The sequence below is a fragment of the Raphanus sativus genome, chromosome 4 (genome assembly GCF_000801105.2).
Source record: "Raphanus sativus cultivar WK10039 chromosome 4, ASM80110v3, whole genome shotgun sequence".
Taxonomy (NCBI): Eukaryota; Viridiplantae; Streptophyta; class Magnoliopsida; order Brassicales; family Brassicaceae; genus Raphanus; species Raphanus sativus.
In genome coordinates this window covers 38,262,450-38,286,461 of record NC_079514.1, presented here as the reverse complement: position 1 = coordinate 38,286,461, position 24,012 = coordinate 38,262,450, and the positions used below count along the sequence as shown (strand labels likewise).

At 33.7% G+C, this 24,012-nt stretch overlaps 6 protein-coding genes across 11 annotated transcripts; 4 read left to right on the top strand and 2 right to left on the bottom strand.

Annotated features, from left to right (window-relative positions):
• Positions 1 to 3,113: 3,113 nt before the first annotated feature.
• Positions 3,114 to 5,986, top strand: LOC108849415 (receptor like protein 24-like). Its single transcript, XM_018622966.2, has one exon. It carries the CDS (start codon positions 3,167 to 3,169, stop codon positions 5,828 to 5,830), a length of 2,664 nt encoding a protein of 887 aa, XP_018478468.2. The 5' UTR covers positions 3,114 to 3,166; the 3' UTR covers positions 5,831 to 5,986.
• An 896-nt stretch (positions 5,987 to 6,882) lies between these two features.
• Positions 6,883 to 8,561, bottom strand: LOC108848286 (haloacid dehalogenase-like hydrolase domain-containing protein At2g33255). The gene is made up of 5 exons (XM_018621606.2): positions 8,174 to 8,561; positions 7,800 to 7,842; positions 7,632 to 7,692; positions 7,398 to 7,532; positions 6,883 to 7,221 (listed from the first exon to the last, which is right to left on the bottom strand). The coding sequence occupies exons 1-5, from the start codon at positions 8,538 to 8,540 to the stop codon at positions 7,057 to 7,059; spliced, it is 771 nt and encodes a 256-aa protein (XP_018477108.1). The 5' UTR covers positions 8,541 to 8,561; the 3' UTR covers positions 6,883 to 7,056.
• A 75-nt stretch (positions 8,562 to 8,636) lies between these two features.
• Positions 8,637 to 9,731, bottom strand: LOC108848285 (uncharacterized). The gene is made up of 2 exons (XM_018621605.2): positions 9,271 to 9,731; positions 8,637 to 9,128 (listed from the first exon to the last, which is right to left on the bottom strand). The coding sequence occupies exons 1-2, from the start codon at positions 9,682 to 9,684 to the stop codon at positions 8,670 to 8,672; spliced, it is 873 nt and encodes a 290-aa protein (XP_018477107.2). The 5' UTR covers positions 9,685 to 9,731; the 3' UTR covers positions 8,637 to 8,669.
• Positions 9,732 to 9,858: 127 nt separating this feature from the next.
• On the top strand, positions 9,859 to 15,994 carry LOC108852613 (chaperonin CPN60-like 1, mitochondrial). 2 transcript variants are annotated; one of them, XM_057008688.1, is made up of 17 exons: positions 9,859 to 10,159; positions 10,233 to 10,257; positions 10,350 to 10,469; positions 11,130 to 11,328; positions 11,456 to 11,727; positions 11,930 to 12,034; positions 12,113 to 12,226; positions 12,310 to 12,399; positions 12,483 to 12,617; positions 12,710 to 12,790; positions 12,876 to 12,944; positions 13,171 to 13,248; positions 13,366 to 13,461; positions 15,073 to 15,273; positions 15,344 to 15,449; positions 15,532 to 15,621; positions 15,708 to 15,994. In XM_057008688.1, exons 1-17 carry the CDS (start codon positions 10,122 to 10,124, stop codon positions 15,740 to 15,742), a joined length of 1,854 nt encoding a protein of 617 aa, XP_056864668.1. In that variant the 5' UTR covers positions 9,859 to 10,121; the 3' UTR covers positions 15,743 to 15,994. The 2 variants fall into 2 exon arrangements, with proteins under 2 accessions (XP_056864668.1, XP_056864667.1); XM_057008687.1 differs by having other exon boundaries at positions 15,701 to 15,994.
• Positions 15,995 to 16,586: 592 nt separating this feature from the next.
• On the top strand, positions 16,587 to 17,174 carry LOC108852612 (40S ribosomal protein S3-3-like). Its single transcript, XM_018626114.2, has 2 exons — positions 16,587 to 16,714; positions 16,791 to 17,174. The coding sequence occupies exons 1-2, from the start codon at positions 16,685 to 16,687 to the stop codon at positions 17,001 to 17,003; spliced, it is 243 nt and encodes an 80-aa protein (XP_018481616.1). The 5' UTR covers positions 16,587 to 16,684; the 3' UTR covers positions 17,004 to 17,174.
• A 1,109-nt stretch (positions 17,175 to 18,283) lies between these two features.
• LOC108853818 (uncharacterized) lies at positions 18,284 to 23,644 on the top strand. Of its 5 annotated transcripts, XR_008944814.1 has the most exons (14): positions 18,284 to 18,572; positions 18,676 to 18,920; positions 18,997 to 19,073; positions 19,426 to 19,585; positions 19,672 to 19,696; positions 19,796 to 19,885; positions 19,968 to 20,139; positions 20,213 to 20,286; positions 20,367 to 20,433; positions 20,516 to 20,587; positions 20,652 to 20,791; positions 20,839 to 20,932; positions 21,050 to 21,139; positions 21,683 to 23,644. XR_008944814.1 is itself a non-coding variant. In XM_057007820.1 (13 exons), the coding sequence occupies exons 2-13, from the start codon at positions 18,695 to 18,697 to the stop codon at positions 21,130 to 21,132; spliced, it is 1,275 nt and encodes a 424-aa protein (XP_056863800.1). In that variant the 5' UTR covers positions 18,284 to 18,572; positions 18,686 to 18,694; the 3' UTR covers positions 21,133 to 21,345. The 5 variants fall into 5 exon arrangements, 4 of the variants coding, with proteins under 4 accessions (XP_056863800.1, XP_056863799.1, XP_056863801.1 ...); XM_057007820.1 differs by lacking the exon at positions 21,683 to 23,644 and having other exon boundaries at positions 18,686 to 18,920; positions 20,844 to 20,932; positions 21,050 to 21,345; XM_057007819.1 differs by lacking the exon at positions 21,683 to 23,644 and having other exon boundaries at positions 20,844 to 20,932; positions 21,050 to 21,345.
• The last annotated feature ends 368 nt before the right edge of the window (positions 23,645 to 24,012 follow it).

The following is a 24,012-nucleotide window of genomic DNA, read 5'->3' as shown; positions in this document are numbered from 1 at the left end:
TCACATCATCTAATTTTGTTGATGTTAGTGCTAAAACAACTAATTTTCTAACAATGATGTCATGTCTACAATATTTAAAAAAATAATAAAATAAATAAAAATAGTTGTTTTATAAAAAATAATTTTAGAAAATGTAAACGTTTATAATTTTTTATTATTTAGTAAAATTAAAAATTATAAAATTTTAATCATCAATAAGAAATATAAAAGTTAAATGGATACGAACAAATAAACTAAAACAATTATTATTATTTATTAATATGTATATTATAACTATTACATATATAATTAAACTGATACGAAATAAATAAATTAAAACAATTATTCTTATTTATTTACAATTTTTATGGTAAATAAATTTAAACAATCTTTTTATCTATTTTATATGGTATATCATTAAATTTAAATGATATAAACATATATATAGTACATTTTAATATGACTGTCTATTAAATGAGGTTTCCTACTCATATGATTTTATGATCATTTACATTTTTTATTAAAAAATTTATTGATGAAAAAAAATTCAGTGTGAGAATTTTAATAGTTTTAGTAATTTATAATCGTTTTTAAAATCTCAATGTGATTCTGAAATTAATTAATTATGCCAAAAAATACTAAAACAACACTTATTTTGCAATGATTTTTTTTTTTTACAAAACATACTCAATATAAAACGGAGAGAGTATATTATACAGTGTATGTTAATTAAAATATCAATTTTGTTTTGTTATTGAAAGACAAATTTATTCTTTTTCTTTCTTTGAAACCTATAAATTGAGTTAGAAACCTACAACATGGTGTTAAACGATGACACCACGTCAGTTATACATCTGGTCAATTGACTGCGGTCAATGTACATTTAACCATGATTTCAAAAGTTCATATAATTTTTTAATCTATATTATTAAAATTCAAATATCTTTTTGGTACTGTTTAAAATATGAATACTGTAAAAATGAGAATTATTTGAAAAATGGATAATAGATTAAATATTTTATTTTATTTATACATTTAGCTATTGGATTTACAGTAAAGTAAGTATTTTTGTATTACTTTTTATTTAATGATTTTCTCACTGTATTTAAAATCAATTAATTAAAATGATTGTTGTTTTTTTTTGTGGTGAAAATAAAAACACAAACTGAAATAAAAAATATATATTATATAACAATTTTTGATATAATATTACTTTATTTAGTTTAGTCAAATATAAAACTTTTGAGAGTTCAATTTCAAAAAATAAAATATCATAAAATTAAGAATAATCTGTAGAAAATTAATGCACAAAAATTTAAAAAAAATAGTATGTTGTTTCATTATAAAATAAATTAACAAAAGAACAACATGTTAATATATGAATAGTACAATTACATCAAATTGCATTAAGTTATAAATTTTTAATATAATATCATGTATAAATAAAAAATATATTATCAAACATATATATTATAAAATACTATCTATTCTAATATAAATTACAAAACATAAAAAATATGCATGAGAATTTTTTTATAAACCAACAATTTATGAGTTTACGTTGAACACAAGTTAAAATCAAACACCAAAAAGCACAGATTAAGTTCTAGTTTATGTTAAGTTCATGATGAAGGAAAATACACAACCGAAAAAGTCGAAGTTGTAAGAGCATCTCCAAAAAGACACTCTATTTTGAAGTTTAACTTCATATTTGAAATTTTAGCTACTATTTTCTAAAACCAAAACTTCAAATTTAATTTAAAAAAAATCTCTATTTTATGTTATGATCTTTATATTTATGATATTTAATTTAAATTCTTAAAAAACTTATAAATAAATAGCACATATATAAAAATATTAATTAACAAAATGATACAATAAAATATATAATTTTACATAGAAATAAATAATTAAATATTAAATTACAAGTAAATTACTATATTATTCTATAAAACTATTTTCGTAATACTTCCATTTCTGATCAATTAGTACACATTTGTTAAATTTCTTTTCTAATATTGTTGTTATCTAAATCTAGTTTTAAAAAGAAAAAGAACTTATTTTAAAGTTTTAATTTGATTTTATTTGTAGAAATTAAAATTATAAAAGTAAATTTGAAATATTTATGAATTATAAAATTTTGAAGGACTAAAAAGATTAAAAGACAAAATATTTAAGAATTATAAATATAATAATGTAATGAGTAGAATACAATGGAAAAGATGAAACAAAAAATGAAGTTTTGAGTACTGACACTCTATATTTGAAGGTTCAACATTCAAAATTTCAAATTTGAAGTTTTGAAGTTTCTTTTTGGAAAACAAAAAAAAAAATATTTGAAGTTTGTCCTTTGGAGATGCTCTAATAGGTTTCTCCCGTGAAATTCCTTTGTGTAATGTGTGCTAATTCATGTAGTAAATCATTTTAAACTAGATTAATAAGCAAACTCAAATGTTTTTCTTTTTGACTAAAGAGAAAACTCAAATGTTTTTCTAAACTAAACTTCTAGATTAACATTTTTCTGTATTAACATTTAAGGTTTTTTACTGAACTTTAACATTTAAGTTTTTTTTTTAAACTAAGATTTTAGTGCTTATTGATCCGTACTGATGTTTAAAGTAACAAGATGTCAAGACCACACACTTTTTTCGAACAAAAAGTCAAGAACACACAATTCTGGGACTTAATGTAGGTCTTGGTCTTGGCTCTCCACCGGTTGTGGTGGATGCAAAGCTCTCCATCCCAAGGTAAACCGGTCTTAAAACCGGATACAACAGATTCTATTAGTAGACAATTCGAAATAGGTAGTGAACCGATCACTCCCAAGTTTTTCTCGAAAAAAAAAACAATGTAGGTCTTTGTGGTGGATTACCGATGAAGAAAGTAGAAGAAAAAGTATCATATCAGTATGTCCTTGTCCGATCCAAGTTATACGCTAGAAGAAACCAACTAACGTGGATTTCACTTCATGATTTGAATGGAAATTAGCCACTTAGCCATACTTTTTCTCTTCCAAGCTAGAATACAAAGACTTAAAAACTTAGCTCTAATTTTTTCTAAGTCAAGTTGTGTGGGTGACGTAGCTCAAGTTGATACCCACGTATTTTTCTTTATTTATACCTACCAATCTTCTCTCTCATTTTTCTTAAACCAAAATAAATCTTTTTCAATACTTTTTTTAAAGACCATGTATGAATCTCGTTTGCATTTGCATTTTCTCTCGCTAATCTTGCTCTGTTTTGTCTGCCCTTCAAGCTTCTTCGATTTAAACATCGACTATAGTAGCTATGTTGCTTGTCGTCCTCATCAGACTAAAGCTCTCACTGAGTTCATGAATGAGTTTGATAGCAGCCAATGCAACCTCAGTGATCCCTTTAACGGAGTCAGGTGTGATAACTCCACCGGTGTGGTAACAATGCTACGACTTACGGCCTGTCTCAGTGGAAACCTTAAGCCCAACAGTAGCCTATTCAGGTTACATCATCTTCGTTACCTTTTTCTCAGTGGAAACAACTTCATCTCATCTACACTTCCTGCTGAATTTGGCAACCTCAACAGGTTAGAGGTCTTAACTCTTGAGAGTAATGGATTTGTAGGTCAAGTTCCTTCCTCATTTAATAACTTAAGCCTTCTTTCCGTTTTAGACCTTTACGATAATGAACTCACCGGTAGTTTCCCACTTGTAAGGAATCTAACAAAGCTCTCGGTTTTAGATCTTTCTAATAATTATTTCTCTGGAACTCTGAATCCCAACAGAACTAGCATGTTTGAGTTGCATCACCTCCGTTACCTTAATCTAGGTTTCAACAACTTCAGTTCATCACTCCCTTCTGAGTTTGGAAATCTCAACAAACTTGAGTCCTTATCTCTTCCCTTCAATGACTTTTTCGGGAAATTTCCTCCCACAGTTAGTAACCTAACCTCACTAACCGAATTATACGTTGCCCACAACCAGCTCAATGGTAGTTTCCCACTGGTACACAATCTTACCATGCTCTCTGTTTTAAGTCTGTATGAGAATCACTTCTCTGGAACCATTCCTTCTTCTCTCTTCACTATGCCTTCCTTATCATCTCTTAGTCTACAAGGAAACGATCTCACCGGATCTGTAAAATCTCCTAACTCCTCTACTCCATCTAGGCTCGAGGAAATGTACCTTGGGAATAACCATTTTGAAGGAAAAATCATAGAGCCCATCTCAAAGCTCGTCAACCTCAGAAAGCTTGACCTTTCTTTATTTAGCCCAAGCTACATGATTGACGTAAGCCTGTTGTTCTCGCTAAAATATTTGCTGCAACTTGATCTTTCCGGTAATAGTATATCTCCGGACAGTTTAGATTCAAAGCCAGAAATCCCGACAAATTTGGAGATTTTGTCAATAATAGGCTGTGGCATCAGCGAGTTCCCAAGTATCTTAAAGAACCTTGAGAAGTTGGAATTTATAGATTTGGTCGACAACAAGATCAAAGGGAAAATCCCAGAGTGGTTATGGAACCTTCCTCGTCTGTCCACCTTGTTTGTTGCATATAATAACATTAGTGGTTTCGAAGGTCCAGTGGACGTTTTGGTAAATTCATCGGTGAAGAATTTAGATATTGGGATAAACGACTTTGAAGGAGCAATTCCTATTCTGCCACCCTCTATGAACCTGTTTGCTGCAAACAACAACAGATTCACAGGGAGAATACCTCTTTCAGTCTGCAATTGTACATCTCTCACGCATTTGATACTAGATAACAACAACCTCACGGGTCCAGTTCATCAATGCTTGAGTCACAACTTGAAGGTTTTGAATCTCCGGAAGAACAACTTTGAAGGAAGTATTCCTGACGCCTTTTACAACGGTGCTTCTCTACAGACATTTGATGTTGGACACAATCTACTCACCGGGAAACTTCCAAGATCTCTTCAGAATTGTTCATCTCTAGAGATTCTAGTTGTTGACCACAACAAAATCAAAGGCAAGTTTCCTTTCTGGCTCAAGGCGTTACCAAATTTGCAAGTCCTTATCCTCAGTTCAAACAAGTTCTATGGTTCTATATCTCTTCCTGATCAAGGTCCTCTCGGGTTTCCAGAGCTACATATATTTGAGATATCTGATAATAAGTTTACTGGAAGCTTGCCACCAAGGTATTTTGTGGATTGGAAAGCATCCTCACTTACGCTGAACAACGAAGAAGGTGGTGGTCAATATATGTCACGCACAACAAATTTTCAAGGAATATTGGTATATAGATATTCAGATTTTTTAGATTTACAATACAAAGGTCTATCTATGGAGCAAGAGTATGTCCTTAATTCCTACACAGCCATTGATTTTTCTGGGAATAGAATTGAAGGACAGATTCCTGAATCCATTGGTCTCTTGAAACCGCTGATTGCACTCAACTTATCAAACAATGCCTTCACAGGCCATATTCCTTTGTCATTGGCCAATCTGAGCAATCTCGAGTCACTAGACCTATCAAGCAACAACCTCTCCGGAACAATTCCAAGTGGACTTGGAAGCCTCTCGTTTTTATCGTACATAAATGTGTCTCACAACCAGCTCAAAGGTGAAATACCACAAGGAACACAAATTACTGGTCAAGCTAAATCTTCATTTGAAGGGAATGCAGGGCTTTGTGGTCTTCCTCTCCAGGAAACTTGCTTTGGGTCTAATGCACCGCCGCCACCGACACAACAACCCCGGGAAGAAGAAGATGAGGAACAAGTGTTGATCTGGAAAGCTGTAGTTATTGGGTATGGACCTGGAGTGTTGCTTGGACTGGCAATAGCGCACATCATTGTTTCATACAAACCTGACTGGCTCGACAAGATTGTTGGTCCCAACAAGCTCAGAAATCGCTAGGATTGTTTTCAGTTTGAGTATGATCCTTCAATCAATGTATGTTAAGTGGTTAAGTGCTCATGTATGCAATCACTTCCTTATGTTTGTTGTATCATTATCTGATGTTTTGTTCTATTTCTCCTTTTCTTTTATAAAGCTTCCGAAGTCTCTTCTATATTTCTCAGTCTTTAAGGTTTCTAGTTGTTGACCACCATCTAATCAAATACAAGTTCCTTTTATTTGGCTCTTCTATACTCCGTTCAAACAAATTATATGGCTCAATGTCCCCTCTTGATCAAAGGTACTTTATGGTTTCCTGAGCTGCCAGGTACTTGAGATGTATGTTAATAAGCTAACTTGGAAGCTTACCACCAACTTATTTTCTGAATCGGAAAGCATCATCACTCGCAATGAATAAAGATGGGAGGTCATATATGAATTACACTAAGAACGTTTACACTCCAGTAGGCTTTATACATGTGGAACAACATTTTCACAGGCCATATTCCTCCGACTTTCACAAATCTTGAGAAGCTGGAGTCATTAGACCTGCCAAGCAACCGAGTAATCGGGACTTACCTCAAGAAGGTGATAGCCCCTCGTTTTTGAGGTATATAAATGTGTTCCACAACCAACTCAAGAGTGAAATACAAGAAGTAACTCAGATTATAGGGCAACCTAAATCTTCCTTTGAATTTCGAATGCAAGTCTTTGTGGTCTTCCTCTATTGGAAAGTTGCTTTGAGACTAACGCACTGCCAATACAACAACACTAGAAGCAAGCACGATAGGTCCGACCGTATAAACCGTAAGGATTGTTTCAGTTTTGAGTTTGTGCTTTCAGTGTCTGTCGAGTAGTTTTCGATCATGTATTATATAACATTTCCTTGTGTCTTTTTTTTTGTGTACGCAAGTGATGCATACAAATTCTTAGATACTGTTATTGGGTTCTTGGGTTCCTTGTAGAAACACTAAAAGCGACTGTGAAGTCTTTATCACGTAGCAAAAATCAAAATTTATGCTGCATGAAAACAGAAAAGGGAAAAACATAAAATAAAATCGAGAGACTTAAGATGGCAGACGAATAGAACTCTGTAATTTATAATCAATGGCTATCCTGAACAGATTATACATTGTAATGCATTATATCTCTTACAATAATAATCTTGTTGCAAACTACAGCCTTTTGTATTGAGTAGGTTCACTGAGACTATAAGATGAGGAACTTGGAGACCGGGAAAAAAAAAACTATGGGTTGAGGTCGAAGTTCCTCTCCAATATGTTCTGAATTTTGGACAGAGAATCAACCTTAAAATCAGGATGCAGTCCAGAGACAGAAAAGTCATCTGGTCCATACCTTCCAGTTTCATCAAGCAAGCATGTGAAAGCTCCAGCTCCTTTCCCACAAGCTATCTGCAGAATCAAGTGAAGAGAGAAATCAATTACAAGTTATAATATTGATCAGATCTTTTAAACAATTGCATAAGAAGGTCTCTGTTTAAGCTTCTTTATATAGGCTTAAAACGCAGATCTTAATTTTCACATTGCTTAAAGAAATATCTGCTATGCAGAAAGATTCAGCCACTCACATCATCTTTCAAGCTGTCACCAACCATCATGACTTCATTAGGTTGGATGTCCCATGCAGAACATATATGCAGCAGCGGGTCTGGGTTTGGTTTATATGGACGAAACTCTCTGCCTAGTGCCGGAGAAAAGACAACCTAAAATACAATCAAAGAGTAATTAGACAAGCCCTCTCTGATAACCCACCAAAACCAATCAAGCAGCAAACAAGAAAGATTTAACATAACGATACGTACCTCAAAACGTTGGTGGAATATGTCAATTGCCTTCTTAACATTGCGTGTAATTAGCCCCCTCCTACAAAAATGAAACAACAAGTTGCTTACCTTCTTAACATTGATGAGCAAGGCTAAACAACACAAGCTTGTAGAGAGAGAGAGAGAGAGAAGAATTTGAAAACCTACTTCATCTTCTTGGAATCAAGAAAGCCACATAGTTCAACAACACCTGCAACAATAACTTAATATCATATACTAGAAGAGAATCAAAACTACTACTTCATCTCCACCCTTAAAAGTTACAAGCCCTGTTCTTTTTCTTGACGCGGTGCAGCGTCAAGCGTATCAAAATAATGTCTATAATATTTTAAGAAAAGGTGATGGTGTTAACTATAATATTTTCTTCCTGTTTTTAAGCCGCTGACGCTGTCGCACCGCGTCAAGAAAAAGAACAGGCCTACAATCTTTCTCAATCATAAATCAACCAAGTTCGAAATCTTTCGCCACATAGATCATAAACAACAAAGATACACACAAACCCTCAAACTCAAAATCCGTACCAGGCATGATTTGGAGCTTATCAATCCCCTGTTGCTCGTAATCGGCGATGATTTCGTACGCCTTCTGCTGCTTATCGGGGCTCCATGACTCGATATGGTGAAGAATATCGATTCCGGTAGGGCTCTCGGCCCTGATTCGCTTGTACTCGTCTTCACCGAGGACAGTCCTGTACATTGCCGCGAAATCGATGACCGGAACCGTTAAGGTCCCGTCCATGTCGAATACGACGCCTCTCAGGCGAGCTTTCGCGTTCGTTGTTGTTGTTAGATTCGCCATGGAGATCGAAGAACGATAAGAAGAAGAAGAAGGTGAAGGTCTGAGTGTGAGGGAAAGGAATGATCTTGATAAGAGAAGTGATGATGTCATGGGAAAAAGACAGAAACTGAAATTCGAGACGCGTACGTTTCGCTTTTGTCGGATAATATTTTTAACCGGTTCGGTTCGGTTTATTGAAATTAAAAATTGGTTTAATCGGTTTAGAGGGTTTATTTTATTTTATTTGAGCATGTTTGTGTAAGAGCTCAAGAATGGAAACAAAGACACCAACAATCTAAACAACAATGGTTGTGCAGCTTCTGCTTCTTCCCTTCTTATTTTCTTCCTCTTCTTAACCGGTTTCCTCCCCGGTTCGGTTCTCTGCTGCTTGGGAACCGTCCCGGGACCTCCTTCTAGCTCGTCCCACCCACCAAAGTTAGAAGCCATTCCACTGTTTCTGACCTGAGACGGGGTGTATCGAACTCGGCTCCTTCTCTCGTCCTCCTCCATCTCTATCCCGAACTGATTAGCCGTTGATGCTCTTCTACGTTTATCCCAACCAACCAACTTCTGGAACGCGAGAAACAACAGTGATGGACCGATGGCTACACCTAGCGATATGAGGAAAGCTTTGGGCCCGGTGCTGAAGAAGAGCGATAAGAGGATGAAAGGGAGAAGATATCCATAGGACTTGAATGCCTACAAAAGTGAACACAAGAAAAACAATTAAAAAACTGTAAAGACACACACACCAACAAGAAGAGAGCATACTCTAACAAAGACCAAACTAACTTAGATTGACTACTGTTCAATTGAGACAACCAACACATAAATGAGGTACCTTTAGAATCCAGACATTGTCTACAATCTCCTCTAAGATCTTCCACAGATCGATTTTACCACTATCACCAACATCAACATCATCATCGTCTTCAACATTATTATCCTCCAATAATTCTTCCCAAAGCTGCCGCCTTTTCCTCCCTCTCTTCCCTCTTTCCGTCCGTCCATATCTTCCTTCTTCCTCCGCGACTGCACAGACTTTGTATCTGAATCTCCGGCGATTCAGGGAGATTACCTTCACCGAAACTACTGTAGAGCGTGAGGATGATGAATAGAGAGGATGGAAAACAGAGGATGGGGAGGATGAAGGCTTCTGGATTTGCCACGGACGGAGGCTTGAGAAGCTGAGGAAAATAGACGGCCGCGGCGGCAAGGAGGGGCGAAGAAGCGGAAGAGCTCCTCTATCCGCCATTAACGTTTTGAGGAAGAGAGAGAGAGAGAGAGAGAGAGAGAGAGAGCAAGTGAAGGAAGGAAATATTCTGGTCCGTGTATGTCCACTGAACTTGCGCCACGTTGTCATCATCTCCTCCATTGAAATCGAATTACCGTTAACCGGAATGGTCCACGAGAAAATGTTCGAAATTAAAATCCGGTTTTACAGTGCCTAGTAGTGGGTTACTGTATCAATAAAATGGGCCTTTTTAAGGCCCATAAAACTCGAGCCGGATCCAAATCGGGACGCTAAAACTTAATTCAATGAATGAGCTTGAGGAACACGTAAAACCCTAAACCCTATCTTAGCTCTACTTAGTTTTCTACCCTTACTCCTAGTGTGAATTCTCAGCTTAGCTAGATCTGTTCTGTATCTATTGAAATCTTCTGCGGTTGGTTGAGTGAGAATTTATCACCATGTATCGTCTTGTCTCCAACATTGCTTCAAAATCTAGGTTACTTTCTTCATTTTCTCTGTATTTCTGGAAGTTACTTTCTTTTACTGATGATTTTTCTTTCTTTTAACAGAAATGCCAGAAAGTGTACAACCCAGGTTCGTGTGGTTCTTCATATCGTATCTACTTAATTATGCTGCTTTAGCCATTTGTGGGTATGTATTGAAGTATATTCTTTTGTATTGTTTAGATTGGAAGCAGGCTCAGTTCCACTAGGAGTTATTCAGCAAAAGACAAAAGGTCCGGTGTTAACAAGGAGCTTTCTGATACAGGTCAAGTCACTATGGGACCCAAGCAGTGCCGTGCGAAGGTATGTAAATACCTAAGGCAAATTTTAAATATGGGGCCCTTTTGATATAGTTTTAAATGATGTCAAATACTGAAAACAAAAGTATATTATCTTACAAGACTATCAACAAAAGAGAAGAACATAAAAGAAACAGGATTGTGTAAGAAAAAATCTGAATTTTATAAAATTTAACCCCTAAAATTATTTGGGACTCACAAAGCTTGATATGGTTCCTTTATATTTAGGATTCTAGATATTCTTTTGGTGTTTGACAAAAAAAAAGATATTTTTTTGGTTTTATTATCTCGATTTCTTTTTTTAAAGCTTTTTTCAAAAATATTAAGGGAAAAAACTGCACATCATGAATAGAACTTGAATTTGCTACACAGAGTGTTGAGATACATTAATGTCATAACCATATCGGTATAACACATTTTGATATTTGGGGACCCTAAAAGTTTATATAAATGTGGGGCCTAAGGCAAATGCCTTTCTAAACACACACTACGCACGGCTCTGGACCCAAGGTATATAAACTTTTGTTTATGATCATTTCTATGCTAGAGATTAGTATTGCAAGTGATACTATTTAACGAAAGGAACATGTGACGACCTAGTGAGTAGTGAAAACCTCTCACACTATTTGATACAACTATCTAAATCACCTTATCCTTTTTTAAGGGGTGTAATGTCACCATCGAACAAAGCTCTGAGGGTAATATCACCATCACACATAGCTGGCGACGGCGTGCACCAAAGGTGACAAAAGATGATGTTACTGTTGCCAAGAGCATTGAGTCCAAGGACAGAGTAGACAAGAAGGTTTTTGCCAGTCCTGTCAAACCGGTTTCCAAAGCCACAAATAATGTAGCTGTTTATGGTAATGGAGCTACTTTACATTGTATTAGAACGTTTTTTTTCTTCTCTCTTTTTGTCTAGTGGGTTATATGTTTAGTTTCTTATGATTCTTATATTAATTGTTGTTTTTGCATTCGACAAAAAACAAGGAACAACGTATGCTACAGTCCTTACTCGAGCTATCCTCACGGAAGCTTGTAAATCAATTGCTTCTTGGACGAATGAAAGGGAACTAACACGTGGTATCAAGTTAGCAGTTGGTACCGTTTTGAAGAACTTAAAGTGTAGGGCACGCATGATTCGCACTTTTGAAGAAATTGCCCAAGTTGGAACGACATCAGCTAATGGAGATAAAGAGATTGGTGAACTAATTGCAAAGGCTATTGAAAGTGTTGGCAAAGAGGGAGTGATCACTGTTCAAGTGAGTTGAATTTAATGCCTAAACTTATTTTGCTTATTTTTTTTATGGACTGGCTCTGAAATTTTGGAGACTATAGACAAAAACAAAAAAAATATTTTATTTTGATATTTTAGGAGCCTATAATTTTGGGAGTTATAGTTCTCTATATTCATGACCGGCTGTAATGGCGATTAACTTATGCTACTATCTCTCTTGGTAACAGGCTGGCAACACCTGGTCTAACGAGTTGGAAGTTGTGGAGGGTATGAAGATTGACAGGGGATACAGATCCCCACTCTTCATTACAAACAAGAAAAACCAAACATGTGTAAGGGATCAGGATCCAAATCTTGATGTGTTTATCAGTTTTAAGGAACTCACAAGTATTGGTACGGTTTGCATGCAGGAGCTAGAAGATCCTCTCATTCTCATCCACGAGAAGGAAATTACTAGTCCTGATCCTATGTCTAAAGTTACCGGTCCTGATTCTATCTCTACAGTCTTAGAGTTGGCTCTCCAGGTACAAGTAAATTCAATAATGTCTACTGATGCACAACCTGGTTACTTTAATCAGTATTATGTATTTTGATATGGTTTTTGCAGAAGCTGGAATATCCTCTCCGTCACTATTTCAACAAGGCGAAAGTTACCAAATTTGAATATATGACTAAAGTCTTAGACTTGGCCCTCAAGGTATAAATCATTTGCTGATTTTTCAGTAATGTTCAAGTTATTTTGTCTCTGAATATATATTTTCTCTGCTCTTTTTTTTTCAGAAAAAAAGGTCGTTACTGATCATTGCGGAGGATTTGGACAGTTTTTCTGTTGGTGGGCTGATTTGGAAAACGCCTCGTTCTCGCGATGTTACTAGGCAAGGGCTAAGTTGGGAAACTCCTAGTGGTGAAATGAAGGTTTTCCTTTTCAGCGTTTTGTTATATGTTCTTAGTATATCTTTTTTTGCTTGCTTGGTTTAATGTAAATGCCATCACATTATTATATATAGCTCTGTGCTGTGAAGGCCCCTGGTTTTGGAGAAAACCGTAGGGCTTATATGCACGATCTAGCTACCCTCACAGGAGCCCAGGCAAGACCATTTAACTATCTTCCAAGCTTACACAAATTGCATGCATGATGTGTAATACTACTCGGTAGATGATTTTAATTTACAGGTAATAACAGAAGACAGAGGTATGAGTCTTGAGAAAATTGAACTCAGTATGCTTGGAAACTGCAAAAAGGTTGGTTTGGCTCACTTCCTACTTACCTTTAGATACAATTATATGATATCACATGCAGAACTGCAGCCGACATAGCGAAGTGAAATATTGGTTTTGAACACAATTTTTAAGAGTTAACATAAATAGACATATTCCTCCAAATTACAAAAAAAAAAATTATTAAATTATTTTTGAAGCTCAAAATCTCATAGCCAGCCATGATCACATGATCTTCATTTGTGAACAGGTAATTGTATCCAAAGACAGCACTGTTTTTATTGGTGGGGCTGGTGACAAGAAACATATTGGAGAACGATGTGAACAGGTCGGTCTATACTTCTCACATATTATATAATGTAGCAGCGTCAGTGATCTGCTTTGACTCTTTTTCTGCAAAATGGGAAGGATGTTATATATGTTGTAAGTCTAAATAATCATACAGATACGATCCATGGTTGAAGCGAGCGAGTCTGACTATGACAAGGGTATGTTACAAGACAGGTTGGATAAGCTTTCTGGTAGAGTTGCTGTAATAAAGGTAACTAGATTTTGACCCGCGCTTCGAAAGCGCGGGTATTATTTTTTACTTTTATGAAATATATTATTTGTTTGTAATTATTGAACATATTTATTTTAGTAAAATTTTCTTTATAATAAATTTGACACACATAGTGTCTCTGGTAAACTATGTGTTTCTCTGACTTTGTGTTATTCTCTCTCCAATCAACATATCGAAGCGCGGATATTATTTTTTACTTTTATGAAATATATTATTTGTTTGTAATTATTCAATGTATTTATCTTAGTAAAAATTTCTTTATAATAAATTTGACATATATAGTGTCTCTGGTAAACTATGTATTTATCTGGCTTTATTTTATTCTTTCTCCAATCAACATATTTATTTGGCTTGTTGTTAAAATAAATGATTTTAGAACGCAACTGTTTATTTTGATATTTTGTTTAAACAATGTGACTTATTTCTGTATTAATTGTGTTCAATTAAATATTTACATTGTAATTTAAATTTGTATACAAATCAACATATTTGTGTAGTTTGTTATTAAAAAAATGATTTGAATCCAAATGTAAGTACTCTTATAGTGATTTTTTCAGTTCATATAATTTTTTAAAATATATTTATTTCAACTGAACTAATTAATATTTTGTTAAATTGGCCCGTGAAATATGTTTTTATACATCGATATTCAAAAGATCTGGTAACTAACGATACTCAAAAGATCTGGACCGAATCAGGTTATATGGTTATTTTTATTACAAATATCCGAACCCGTTTTAGATACATTGGTTATTTAGATATTTTTACGTTCCTATACATCAGAACCGAATTCATCCAGATCTAGAATGATCCAACTCAAAATCCACACATAAGTTTATAATATTCAAGCGGGACTTGGTTACCAAAAAAAAAAGATACCCGAAAAGAACAACATGTACCTAAATAGACAGATAATGTTCATGTCTAAATGATTATATAAATTAATAAAAAACTGTTTTATGTGTTTTGCTAAATTAAGTGAAATAGAAAGAGTTTTTTTATCAAGTAAAATAATTATATGGAGTGGAAAATTAAGTGACAATAAATGTAGGACATTTTAAGTATTTTGATTTAAGTTATTATTTTATTCACAAAACATATTTTTGAACTATGTTTTTGGGTACGTAATTTTCCACCGATTGTAACTAAAATAAAAATATTTTAGTAAAATAAAATAAACCAAATGTTTAATCATATATAAAACCTAATTATTTAGCATTTTTGATTTTATAATTGGCACAAAGTTAATATTGATTAACTAATAAATAAAAATATGCACTATTATTATTATGGTAATATAATTAATGATGTAATTTATTATTAAGGTAATATAATTAATTAAATTGTTAAACTAAGTGAAATATGGAAACACAATTAATAGATACTACTATTCAAGTTTCCAAACACTCCATTTTTTATAGCTATAACCAAACACACCAAATTTTTTTATTAATCTTATCCAAGTATCCAAACGCACCGAATTTGTACTTCACCTTTAATAAGATAGATGAAACTGTTCTGTTGGTAACACACACTGATGGACTCGATATTTATTGATGCATATCTAATGATGATGGGTTTGGCTTTTAGATTGGAGGATCGAGTGAGAGAGAAGTAAAGATAGATAGAGTAACCGATGCTCTAAATGCCACCAAAGCAGCTTTAGAAGAAGGTATTGTTCCAGGCGGTGGTGTTGCTCTTCTGTACGCGTCAAAAGAACTTGAGAAGCTTTCCACAGATGATGATTCTGATCAGAACCTTGGTGTCCAAATCATCCAAAACGCTCTCAAGGTTTTTTCTCACTCACATCATTCTTCATAATTAGTTTAAACCGGTTTTTTGAAATCTTTCTTTGATGCAGACACCTGTTTACACTATTGCTTCCAACGCTGGAGTCGACGGTGAAGCCATCGTAAACGAGCTTTTGGAATCAGATAATCCTGACCTAGGTTATGATGCTGTTAAAGGTAGCTCAAAGTCTACTTGCTGTTGGTCCATCTTGTTATTTTGCTAAATATTGAGCTAACTTCCGTCCCAATATATATTCAGGAGAATACGTCGATATGGTGAAATCTGGTATTATCGACCCTGTGAAAATGATCAGAACTGCATTGGTTGATGCTGCAAGGAACGCAGATGGTCTGAAAATTTATTGTCAAATTTTGAAGTTTGTTGTTTCAATGTTTTTTTGCTAATCTTTGTTGTTCTGTTGGTTTAGTGTCTAGTCTTTGTCGACAACGATGGAAGCAGCTGGGACTGAGATTCTACTAAGGAAGATGTGTCTCCGGCTATGGGTGCCAGTGGTGGCGACAACTGACAAGGACCATATATGGCTTTCTGATGAGAACCATACACGCTAGCTAGGTTACTAGAAACTGTTGTGAGATTATGTGGTTGCTTCATCCATAAGGCACTAATTATTCCTGGATTTTTTTCCAGTTCACAATATTTTATAAAATCTTTCAAGATTTAAGTATTATGGTCAGTCTTTTTTGTTATTTTCAGCTTGATGATGAGGATTTTTTTTTTCAAAATTTACATACAGAATCTTTACACTACACTCTAATTTTGTATACCTGTTTTAGAAGAGATGAACTAAGTTACTAATTAAACTACATAACTTACGTGCAATATTGTACGAAAGTTTTTTTCTAACTTAGTGCATAGTTATATTGATGCTTAATATATGGAAGAACCTATACTTGGATATAAAATTATGTGGAACCCGCTAGTTTTAGGTTTATGTGCCACGAAAATCTTTGGCTAAGGATTAAATCTGGTGAATCTGTTAACTATTCAACGTGGCGATTCGCGATTGGTTAGATTTTCTTTTTTTTTTAATTTGAAATATCCAAAATTAATCTGAAATGTTCTTGTGCTGAGGATTCCAATGAATCTCACTGTTGAAGATGCTCTAATAACGTTATTTTATTGGGAAGCGCCTGCTACAATATTGATCTACAATCCACACCTAATTCGAACTATTGAGTAGAGCTAGCTAATACTGTATTTGCTAATAATCGGCATTTAATCACATAATGTAATAGGCCAAGTTTGATTGGGCTAGTTTTGTTAACAACTAAGCCCGAGCAAGAGCCACATAAACCATAGGCCCAACTATTTATTTGCTAATTACAGCTCACCGTCAGCGACTCTAGGGTATCAAGCTTTCCAGCTATCGGCAGACTTCAACATCTACATCATGGCGACGCAAATGAGAGGGAGGAAGAAGGTGAATTTCACTAGATCCCACTCACTACATTTTATTGAACTTTGAACCGTTTTAGTATCTTTGTTGAGTTTTGTAGTTTGTAGCGGACGGTATATTCTACGCCGAATTGAATGAGGTTTTGACAAGAGAGCTTCAGCTTGCAGAGGACGGTTACGTTGGTGCGGAAGTTAGGGTTACAACGACGGAAGAAGTTGTAACTGAGATTTCAAAGAAAGAAGAAGCCTCCCCGGCTACGAGAGGTGGCTTAGGCTGTACGGGAGATAAGAGTTCTACAAAAACAAAGCAGTGAATGGTTTCTGATGAGAATCCTAAACCCTAGCTAGTTTACTTTTGAAACTGTTGCCACATGATATGGTTTGCTTCATCCACAAGGCACTAATTTTTTTTGTTTCTTCCTATATATATTATCACATTCGATTTTTAAATTATTATTTTTAAATAAGTTTTCATTGTTGGTCCATGTGTTTTGTGTTATCTTCCTAGTTCCAATATTCTTTTTTTTTTTGAACTTTCCTAGTTCCAATATTCGACAGATTATAGTTCAAGGAAATCTTCAAAGAGGTTTCGCATGGAGATATCTATTTCTTGCCAACCATCACCAAAACCCTAATTTCTTATTAACACAAAATACGTGGTTCAATTAACAGACTTAGAATTCAAATAAAGATTTTGCCAAATGTAGCATGCAATCGAACGAATCAAAAGATGATTAATTAAATATAAACGTGGCCCCCGAACGTTTCACTCCACAAAGAAATGTCATGAACACAAAAGCCTCTTCTTTTGTCTTCACTTATTTGTCCGTGCCATAATATAATTATAGCAGGTAACCACATTCAATTAATCTAATATTTTAGATTAATTTACAGCTTGGATAAACAGGAAGAAACGAGTTGATTTGATTTGGTTTGGTGAAACTCTCAATGTGACCACACACCTCATATGTTCGAGCTTTCGTGGAAGCTAAAAGAAGCATAAATCCATTCAACTATAAGACAAAATAAACAAAGAAAATCAAAGAATGTTCCTAAAACATCTACTCATCTAGTACAAAATATATTGTCAGTTTGTCACAACTTACTAGAATTATTTTGGGAAATCTAATTAGTAGTAAGATAATAAAGAAGCTTGATGATCAATTAGCTTAACGAGAAAAAACTAAATCTGTTTAGGCAAGAAAGTTAATGTCTCGTTTGATTACATACTTCCAAAAGTTTTTGTTAAACTACAAGTAATCATGGATGTAATTTGAGAACGCTCCGCGTTTTTTTTTTACGCTCCACGTTATTTATTTCTTTATACATTGTCTACGCGACGTGGCCGTCTATTGAAATGTTTCCTCGTGCTCAGGGAATGTTTCACATTATTATAATTTTAAAATTTGAAATGTTCAAAGTTCTCAATCAACAAAATTCATGTGACGAAATTAAAAATCACTAAACCTAGAAACAATAAACACTCAAGCGGAAATTCAACATGTGTGGCTAGTACTATTCATTAAGAACTCCTTTCTATAAAAAAAAAAAGAGAAAATCAAACAAAGATCTACCATACATAATAGCCAAAAAGAAAAAAAAGAAGTCAAAACAAATGAAGATAATAGTCATCTAATCGTACGGCTGTGAACAGAGTAACACACATCACCAAAATAAAACTGCAACATAGAATCACGCACCAAAGCATACTTTTAAAATCGACTTTGGAGCCGCGTCTTCTTTACTCTTTCTGCAAGGTTGTCGTGTGAGAACAGTGGACATACTCACACTTCAACTCTTAAGCTTCGGTCTCTTCTTGTTCTTCTCTCTTCATCTTTCTTTGGATTCTGTATCTATTTCTGATACCAGCCAGAGCCAAAAAGGTCAGATCCTTGTGTGTTTCTGATGGTATTGTTCTTGAAGTTAGATCCTAGAGATAAAGCTCTCAGAATCTTGTTGTTTAGTCTTTTATATGGATATTTTCAGAATCTTGTAGGTTTTAGCTATGAATGATCCACGGGTGAGATCGTTCCAGATAAGTCCTGGTGACTTAGAGGCTGCTCAGCTTGATGATCTCATAAGGGAGATAGAACAGAAGAGTCTCTTTTACCACCAAGAGAAGAAAAAGTCTTTGAGAGCTCGTTATGCCTATGGAACCATCTTCTTGATCATAAACCTATGCGCTTGGTTCATCCGTGACTATGCACAAAAGACTCTGACCTTGCTTCCACGTAAAGTCATTATCTTTTGAGATCCATCAAATGTTAATTTGAACATATTTAATGTAGAATATAATGTTAAAAGCAGATGTCAGTAGTTGTGGACCAGAAGGAAGTCATTGTTTCCATACTCTTGGGGTACTCCGAGTGAGTCTTGGATGTTTCGTATCCTGAAATTGAAATTTATGCTTATAGAATCACAATGCTGAAGTATTTGATACTATGTTATACTTCTCAATTTCAAGTTGTTTTAGCTAAAAGCACCCACTTAAAAAAGTTATCTAATTTTAAAAAGTATCATTCTATATATATATATATATATATATATATATATATATATATATAATTCAACTAATAATAGAAATATTATATTATAAATTAGTTTCGCAGTATTTAACAAATACAAAAGTAATATTGAAATGTGAGAATAATTTATATTTTAAAATAAAAAAGAAAATTAATTTATATCACAAAACAGAGGAAAGTATAAAGCTTACGTTAATCCTCAGCAACGAAGATGTTTTTCCTCATTTTGTTCCTCTCAACATGGAACACAATGAAACTCCACCAAGCTCAAAACAGCTGGCACTCAGATTATTGGTCCTTCAAGTTTCTCCTGCTGGTTTCAGCCATGGTTGCTTCTTTCTTCATACCTCAGCTTTACATCCAAATATACGGTATCATCATTTTTCACTATAGTTTCATAACCTTTTTTCTATTTGTTATGACTGGTTTGATCACAAGAATGATATTTTCCTTATAGGAGAAATCGCGCGTGTTGGTGCAGGGTAAACTCATCTCTTAATTAATTTTTTTCGCTAAGGGTAAAGTTACACTCTTTATAAACAATTATCTAAAATAATCATATAGCATTTCTATGGTTTCAGGATATTTCTTGGTCTTCAACTTATAAGTGTAATCGAATTCATCACTTGGTGGAATAACTACTGGATGCCTAATAACCAAAGCAACCAAAGGTAAGCAAGTGTCAGTCATTACAGAAGCGATGTTGTTCTTTATGGATATATAACCTGTTGGTTCCTACTGCTTTCTCTGCAGCTGTTTTTTGGGTTTGGTCATGTCAATAGTTTTCTACATCGGCTCTGTTTGTGGGATCGCAGTGATGTACTACTTCTATGCAGCTTCTACTGCTTGTGCCCTCAATATATTCTTCATCTCGTTTACTGTTGTGCTTCTAACTGTTATGATGGTTGTATCCTTGCATTCAAAGGTACATTTCCTAAGCTTTTCTCGATCTCTATATCCATTTCTGATGGTTTACGTAGCCTTTTTTTTCATTTAAGGTGAAGAGCAGCCTTATGTCATCTGGTATTATGGCTTCATACATTGTGTTTTTATGTTGGTCTGCCATCAGAAGGTAAAGACCAAAACCATAAGCTAATGTTTGTTTGGTTGGTTCTTCAAAACATTACTTAAAGTATAAAAGTTATGTACCAGCGAACCTTCACATACCAAATGCAATGCGCATACACAAAATGGTCATACCGATTGGATTACAGTACTGGTAAGACTTAAATTCTTCTTTCTTCTTGAGTTTTTGCTTACTTAGACTCAAGTCTCACTTTTTTCTTTGTAATTATGTTCAGAGTTTCCTTATAGCTATAGGCGCAATTGTGATGGCAACATTCTCAACCGGGATCGATTCAGAATCCTTCAGCGTAAGTTTAACATTCACATCTCACCTTGAAAATCATGACTTTCCTGACGCAGACCTAATTACAGTTCCAGTTCCGTAAAGACGAAGCTAAAGAAGAAGATGATATTCCATATAGCTATGGATTCTTCCATCTTGTGTTTTCCTTAGGAGCAATGTACTTTGCTATGTTGTTCATCAGCTGGAACCTCGAGCATTCAGCTAGGAAGTAAGAAACATTTTCATATTTCATCTCCACTTTGTTCTCTCTAATAGTTTAGAAGTGCAACACACAGATGGAGCATTGATGTTGGGTGGACAAGCACATGGGTGAAGATAGTGAATGAGTGGTTTGCTGCAGGGATATACCGTAAGTTAAAAACGTGTAATCAAATGGTTTCAGTCTCTTTTATGTATATATCTTACAGAATCTAGCTCTAAATACGAGATATATATTTATATATTTGTTTATTGATATTTTATATAGTGTGGAAGTTGATTGCACCTATTGTGAGACAGCCTAGGGTTCATGAGCAACCTCAGCCAGCAACAACAGAAGTCAGCAGATAGATGATAGGTGGAGTGAATTATCACTTTCATTGCTCAATTTTTGAATTTAATACAGAAACAGTTCCATCATCATTGATGCCATACTCGTTTCTCCATTCATGTTCTTACCAAGTTCATTCATTTTGGAATATGTTCTTAATGTGATCCCATTAAGAACATATTCCAATGTACAATTTGTGATGAAGTCAGAACAAAAGAAATCTTCTTCGATAATTCAACTAGACATTAAAGATATATAGATTCTATCAATACTATTAAAACAGAAGGCTTTTTTTTGAAGTGACCTTCTTTTTCAATAATATTTACAGCTATGCCACTGAATTATTTTTTAAGCTATGATTTTATATAAATATATATTTCCACGATATCTTTTTTCTTCCAACAAACAATCTGTTGCCTCATCTCTCTTTTGCCGTTCAACCAAATCACTTTAGCCGATCGTAACATCACCAATCCATATTATTTCTCTGCACATAAAAAAAACAGTAGCTATAATTTCAAGTAACGTAACCAATCATTAATCATTTGTTTTTCATTGCTTATAAGGTAGATGGATGCATGTGGGTTTTGTGTATCGAAACTTACACCATCATGGTCTAATAACATATCGGATTCAAAGTTTCAAGGTTATCAAATTAACAGGTACTCCCTCCGTTTCGAATTATATGTCGTTTTGGAGCAAAATTTTCGTTTCAAAATAAGTGTCGTTTTATGATTTCAATGCAAAATTTATTGATTTTTTAATCTATTCTATTTTTCTATTGGTTTAAATCTGGTTAGTTGTATTGGTAATGATATTTTTATCTAGTAAATATACAAAATTAAATGTTTTATTAATCTGTGTGCCGAAGTCTAGAACGACAAATAAATTGAAACGGAGGGAGTAATATATATACCTAAAACCTGATATAATGTATTTTGTCAGTATTCATAATTATGAAACCCTAACGTATATGATCATAAATCATTAAGCCCTAATTCACAAATCCTAAACCCCAAATATTAATGTTTTTATTTTATTTTTACCCCTCATATATTGAAAAAACCACAAAAATACAATTATAGATAATTATTAACTTAAAGCCGGCGTGTTTAAAAAAAAAAAATATATATATATATATATATATATCAAATTTATTATTATGCCAAATTCGTTTATAATTATTAAAACTACTGTTCCAGTTATAGTTGCAAATCTTTTTCAAATTAATAACAAACAACAAAAACTAGAAAATTAAAAGTCGTTAACATTACAAATCAAATACACTAGGCCAATCATTATATTTACCAATCTTCCACAAATACATTTTTTTCAAATAGAAACAAAATAAATCGGAAGTTTCTAACAAACTGTCGGATATGCTGATTTAGAAAATCTTATTTTCCATAACTTAAACTAACTTGATACTCAAGATTTTTAATATTGAAAAAAATATTCTCAAACTGTATTGAATGGAAATACTGTATGCTAAAATATCGGCCTTGACCAATCTTATATATACTGCATTCTAAACCTCAAAGCAATCATATTTTTTTCAATGAATAATAGCTATAAATGTCTTCCAGTCAAAAGATATCGTACCTTGACGAGGTTAGTCCATGGAAATGGATATGGTTTAGTCCATGGAAATGGATATGGTTGATCCAAGTCAATGCTACATACCTGCAAACCATCCAACGCCGGGTTTGGTGAGAGTTTGGAAATCATATTTGCAGATAAAAAGGTAAATATTATTCATCATCTTGAAAGAGTACGTTTTGTTATTGTAGCGAAAGTATGTCCAGTCAAATCTTATATGGTTTTGTTAATCAATCAATTTAAAAAATAAAAGCTTCAATATCGATCTGTTTATTTATTTATTTTGTGTATGTTTTGTTTTCATGAAATCGCGTAAGTTAACATCTATGTTATTCTTATATTTTCTGTGGTTTTGTTTTTGTTCTTCGTGAACGTTAATTATATTGCATTAGCTATATATGGATCAAGAAGAAATACAAAGATGTTAAGTTCAATTTACCTTTACTGATCTGTTGAAGTGCTTTTATGGTGGATCTCTATCTTTATGCAGTAAGCCATCAAATTGGATGATTTAACGAGGATCTACCTCTGAAAGTTTCAGATCGGCTTCGATTTCTTTTTATCCATAACATCAAAGCCATCTGACATGACATTCAAAACAAATCAATAAATTGTTTCAGAAATATGTGTAGCTTCAACTATCTATGAAGGATGAAGAATGAAGATCAAAAGATTTACCAGCGAAGAGATTCGCTGAAGAGAATCAAGATTAACAAAAGATTCCTTTCCCAATCGCCATTTGTATCAATACTATTAAAGTTGAAATATGACCAACTGATATTAGTTGTATCCACTTTTTAAATTTTATACAGCAAGCAATTCATACATTAGATGTTTTGATTTCTCCATGCCAAATACCATTTTGTATATATATTATCAATAACAATTAATAGCATTTATATTCATGATAGATAAAATATCAAAAGTAATTTAGATTTTTTTTTGTAACAAGTTAATTTATGACATCTAACAAATAATATCAAAACTTAAAAATTCATAAATATTTATATATTTAATGTGAATAATAAAATTAAATTTCAAATCCAAAGTAAATCAGAAGTAAAACGTTACTAATAAATTGTCGATAACAAAAATAAAAACTTTATTTCTTTATTAAAATTATATAAAATAAATTTTCAAAACATAACTAAAAACTAAAAAAAAGTAAAAGTTATATTTTAGTTCAACCAATGGTTCAACCGGCAACCGGGTTTTAGTGATTTTTTGCGGGTTCACTGGGTTTTTAAATATTAGGTTTTTCACAAAACCTAAACCGAATTTAGCTTGGTCACTGGATTTAC